Source organism: Bison bison, unplaced genomic scaffold (assembly GCF_000754665.1).
Source record: "Bison bison bison isolate TAMUID 2011002044 unplaced genomic scaffold, Bison_UMD1.0 scf7180017864371, whole genome shotgun sequence".
Lineage (NCBI taxonomy): Eukaryota > Metazoa > Chordata > Mammalia > Artiodactyla > Bovidae > Bison > Bison bison.
This window is the reverse complement of record NW_011494943.1, coordinates 6,484,851-6,489,708: the sequence shown is the minus strand read 5'-3', so window position 1 is coordinate 6,489,708 and position 4,858 is coordinate 6,484,851. Positions and strand designations below refer to the sequence as shown.

General features: G+C 55.0%; 1 protein-coding gene across 1 annotated transcript; it reads left to right on the top strand.

Moving 5' to 3' along the window:
- The first annotated feature begins 56 nt into the window (after nt 1-56).
- LOC105000317 (CMRF35-like molecule 6) lies at nt 57-4,549 on the top strand. Its single transcript, XM_010856116.1, has 2 exons — nt 57-829; nt 2,146-4,549. The coding sequence occupies exons 1-2, from the start codon at nt 711-713 to the stop codon at nt 2,291-2,293; spliced, it is 267 nt and encodes an 88-aa protein (XP_010854418.1). The 5' UTR covers nt 57-710; the 3' UTR covers nt 2,294-4,549.
- Nucleotides 4,550-4,858: the final 309 nt, after the last annotated feature.

Here is a 4,858-nt window from a genome sequence, read left to right as displayed (position 1 = left end):
GTTCCTTCCTGTTGGTCACGGCTTCTCTCTCACGAGGGAGGTTTCCTTTGTATGTTTCTATTTACAAAAAAGGAACCGAGAGTTACTGGCTCCGCGGGGTGTGTCGGGGAAGGGCTCTGTCCACTTACCTCAGGAGAGGCCACATTTCACGGGGTCCACCAGGTTGATATCTCTCTAGATCTTTCTGGTCACGCCCTCCCATGGAGAGGACTGCCTGGGGCCCTGGGCCTGGCTGACAGATGACACGGGGTCTCCTGATTCAGCTCAGGCTCAGCTGCAGGACTTTGCATCTGAGCTTCGCTCCAGCCACTCCCCTTGCCCGGCACTGTCTGCCCCGTCCCTCTGTGTTAATCCCAAAAGAATACGTGTCACCCCGTTTGTCCCCTGGCAGGGTGGGCCAGGATGACAGAGGTGTGGCTGTGCCTGGGGGTGACCTGGAGCCAAGTGCCCTCTCCACACTCTCAGATCCCCCGGGGAGCAAGGCCATATGCCTCTGACAGTGCCCACCTGGCCAAGGGGCATCTGGAGAAGGGTAGGGAGGGGGGCCCAGGGTGTTGGTCAGGCCTGGGTGTGCCCGTGAGGGTGGTGGACACAGCACGTCCATCCAGATGTTGTGAGTGACCTTGAGTGGGAGTCAGAACCACACTGGGACAGAGGCGGGCACCCAGGGGGCGAAACGGGGCCTGACTTGTGTTTCTCCCTCAGTCTCTATGACAACCACCAGCCCCAAGAGGTCCACAAGCACCCCGGAGTCTCCCACTACCTTGGCAGTGCCCACCTGGAGCGCCGTGTCCGGGCAGGAGGCCCCTGATCCCAGCCAAGCGCATCGGTAAGTGACCCCCATCCCAGGACATCTCACCTGGGTGATTTCTAGGTGAGACCGGGGAGTAATAGGCAAGTCTCCCTTCACCAAGGACCCTAACTTATTCAACAAATTCTGTAACAAGCAGTAAAGGTCCTACTAAGTGCCTGGAGCTCTCGTTGACTTGGGATCCAGCAGCAAAGCACACAGACACAGTTCTGCCCTGACAGAGCCGTGTTCTAAGTGGCGATTCACACGGTGAGCAGATCGGCACGTCAGTTGTGTAAATACACCATCTACTGATGAGTGCTTGGAGGAAAATGCCACCTGTGGAGGGGCCAGCATGTGTGGGAGGCTGGTGGAGTTTGCTGGTTAAAACACAATGATGAGAGGGCCCCTAATTGATTACAGACGCTTGAATGGAGGCCTGCAGGATCTGGGAGCCAGGCATGCCGGGATCCTCAGAAATGAGGCACCAGGCACAAGGAGGGGCAGGCTGAACAAAAGGCCCCCAGCCCAGGGCAGGGCAGGAACAGACGCTCTGGGCATTGGTGACCCCTCTGTCCCCTGGAGCCCTGGTCATCTGTATCATCTTGCTGAAGAGCCCTGGCCTCTGAGGGTGCAGAGCTGAGGGGCTCACTCTTTCATCAGCCAAGGACTTTGAAGGACTGGAGCTTTGGAGACCCTGGGCAGGTCCCGGCTGCTCACTGAATAAGACAGAACAGTCCCTGCACTCAAGGCGGCTGTGCTCTATTGGCTAACAGACATCAACCAAGTCTCCCCAGTGTTGGGTTCTGTACCCTAGACTGCAAAACCCCACCTGAGGAGCGTGTTAGTTGTTTCAGTCCTGTCTGACTCTTTGCGACCCCCACGGACTGTAGCCCACCAGGTTCTTCTGTCCATGGGATTCTCCAGGCAGGAATACTGGAGTGGGTATCCATTCTCTTCCTGAGGGGATCTTCCTGACCCAGGGATCGAACCTGGGTCTCTCCTGCATCGTAGGCAGATTCTCTACCCTCTGAGCTGCTGGGGAAGCCCCCATGAGGAGGGCACAAATAGAAATCCTCCTAATGCTCAGGTCCCCCTTGGATCTCCAGTCTCCCTCACATGATTCTCATGGCGGCATCCACCCTTATGTCCACAGTCCTAAGTCTCAGGGGCAATTCTTGAGATCAGGGTCCAGAAGTCCTTCAGGTGAGGCTGCTCTGTGTTGGGTTGATCCTTGTATAGATTCTTGTAGCCACAGAATCTGTGGGGGCAATGTGGACGCGGGGCAAGCAAGGTGGAGACACCAGGGCCTCCCCGAGGATGCTGCTCACTCTCCGTCCCCGTGTCCTCCACAGGCCCCTGCTGGGCAGCGTCCACTTCCTGCTCCTGGTCTTCCTGAAGGTACCCCTGCTCCTGGGCATGCTGGGTGCTGCCCTCTGGGTCAACAGGCCTCTGAGGAGCTCTGCGGACAGGCAGAGTCAGTCCATTTACGAGAACTGGTAGCCCCCATGTTCATCGTGTCCTCTTCGATGATGCAGTCGGACCACTGGATGGAAGTGACCTTCTGTCCGTCTGTCCTGTATCACCCTCTACCTCTCTTTAAGAATACTGTGTTTGTGGATTTCCTTGTAGCTTTCTTTCCTTGCCCATGATTCTCTAAAACCAAAAGCATACCTCCTCAATTAGGTGCTTCTGAACTGTACCCACAGATCAATATCGAGTACAGAGCTTCCAGCTCATCCGCGGAGCATCATTCATGCACTGAACTCTCAGACGCTCTCTCTGCAGTCTTCAAACCCCAGGAGTGTGGGAATCTTGCTTTTGGGTCTGTTTTGATGGATCCAGGCAGTTCCATGGTTTCCCACATGATCCATGCTACCATAATCACCCACCCTCCACAGGTCTCGGATCCATCGTGGGGAATCTTCCAGTTGCTGAGTGTGTCTATTTAAGTATGCATTCTGAAGCTCAGGAAATAAATAGCAATGCAGAGATTTGATGGTCCAGGGGGCCAGCATGCATGGGACCTGAATCCAAACTCCATTCTGCACGAACCTCCACACCCCACTGTCCTGTCTAATGGACCAAAGGGCCATGTTGGGTTTCTCCAATTGGTGTGAATTCAGAACAGAATCCACCATTGCATGGAAAATCAGCTTATTCCCCTCCCCATGCCCAGTCAAACTGGTTAGTGTGTTTAGGTCCTTTGCGGATGGCTGGTAGAAGAATAACAGTACAGAATTTATGCAACCATCACAGAATCCTTCCTTCCTCCTGTTCAAAGGTAACTCAAGCCCCACCCTCACCTCGTCATTCAAGGCCCATGGTGGTAGACCTGGTTCAAGTTTTTAAATCAATGAGGGGGCAGGGGTGAGTCTTCTAGTCAATAGCTTAATCTCCATGACTTGTAGAGACAAAAACCTGGATAGGCTGCCCACAGTTTTGGTTCAAACTGCATCGTGATGAACTTGCGGGCAGCAAAGATCTCTGAGAGGCAGGTTATCATCTTGACTCATCCATCTGAAGCAGCCAGGGCCTGGGGACTTGCAGCCACTTTTCATGCAGCAAATATATGGGGAGAGGACCAAAGTAGTAACCACTAACCTAGGCGTTGCTTCCAACCATGATTAAACAGAAGACAGAGCCCAGCTTTTGGTGCTCACATTCCCGTTGGTGGACAGAGAGAAAACAGGCACAATAGCCAGGTATGCAGACATGCAGATGTCCAGGTCCACACTGAAGAGTATCTTGTAGTGAAGTAAGACAAGAGGAGGTGCTGTTGGTGAGACAGCAAGGGATGAGTCCTATCAGCCTCGTGAAGAGGGTGATATTTAACAAGTCCAGAAGAAAGTAATGCAGTGAGCCCTGTGGGCGCCTGGAAGAAGAGCCCTCAGCAAAGGGAACTTCAGGTGCAAACGTCCTGCCTTGGGAGCGTTTTCGATGCAGATCCAGGGATGAGCAGAGGGCAGATCCTTGCAGGGTCCACTGGAGCCATGTTCTCCAAGATCATGGTCCAGTCGTGTTCACCAGCCTGAGTAGAAAAAGGAAAACCAGGATTGGAGAACCTAGTTTCCTGAGAGCAGGGGAGTCCTGAGAGAGGAATTCAGTCAGTGATCCCTTAGCTGAATTGCCACAGGCTATGCTGGAAAGACACTGGGCTTCAGGCAAGATGGGGACCATCAACTCGTGGGGCCACAGCCCAGATGGAGACACACAGGGAGCCACAAATCCCAGGAGATAAATCCAAGAGGGGGTTCAAATGGTCCAACAGGACACATAACAAGAGAACCAACCTAATCTGGGAGGGTCAAGGAAGCTGTAGAGTCAAGGGTGTCAGCTGTGGGTCAACGTGGGGAGAGTGGCAGCCTGGGGGTGGAGCTGGAGTCAGGATGAGGTGGCTGAGTTCTGGGCCTTGGCGTGCTGCCATGAGCTGTGGGAGAGCCCTGGTCAGAATACGGGGCTTCATCTGGAGATGGGCAGGGGTCAGGGGGGTGATCGGTGATCGATCAAGCAGAGTGAGCCGGCTCTACTGCATGCCTCCAGCTGCGCACTGGGACCCAGGTCTACTGCCCGAGCCTAGGAACTGGGGAGAGTCAAGACCCACATGGGAGGAATGGGCGACCCTGGTTTCTGCAGACAATCTTGAGAAGCTGAAAAAACCTACCCGAGGGAAGGACTGCAGTCCCCCCGTTACCCCGTCCCACTGCCCAGGAAGATTTGACTTGCTGGCTCTGCAGGTCACGTGAGCATGCCACTGTGAGTGAGGATGGGCAGTCTGTCTCCTCTCTGCGGGTCATCCCCTCCCTCATCTCTGCACCGTCAAGAGGCCCCTGCTCATCACGTGGATCCAGAGAGGCCCCAGCAGCCCATGCCCTCGCCCACCCGCTCTGTGCCACTGATGGGGGAGGAGGCTCCCCTCAGCCCCCAGTTCCCCAGCTTCTCATCCCTCCACCCAGCGTCCTCTCCCCTGGCCTCCATTTCAGCCTCTCTCTGCTTCTCAAAGGGGAGTAGACTCTGCCCAGAGGCGGAGCGTGAAGAAGGGTTCTTGGAGGCTTGGGAACCGCTGTT

What these genes read in the sequence shown, in the direction of transcription:
- LOC105000317 (XM_010856116.1), top strand. Translation starts at nt 711, where the DNA reads ATGACAACCACCAGCCCCAAGAGGTCCACAAGCACCCCGGAGTCTCCC. An exon ending in GATCCCAGCCAAGCGCATCG is followed by an intron (nt 830 to 2,145) that starts GTAAGTGACCCC and finishes TGTCCTCCACAG; the next exon opens with GCCCCTGCTGGGCAGCGTCC.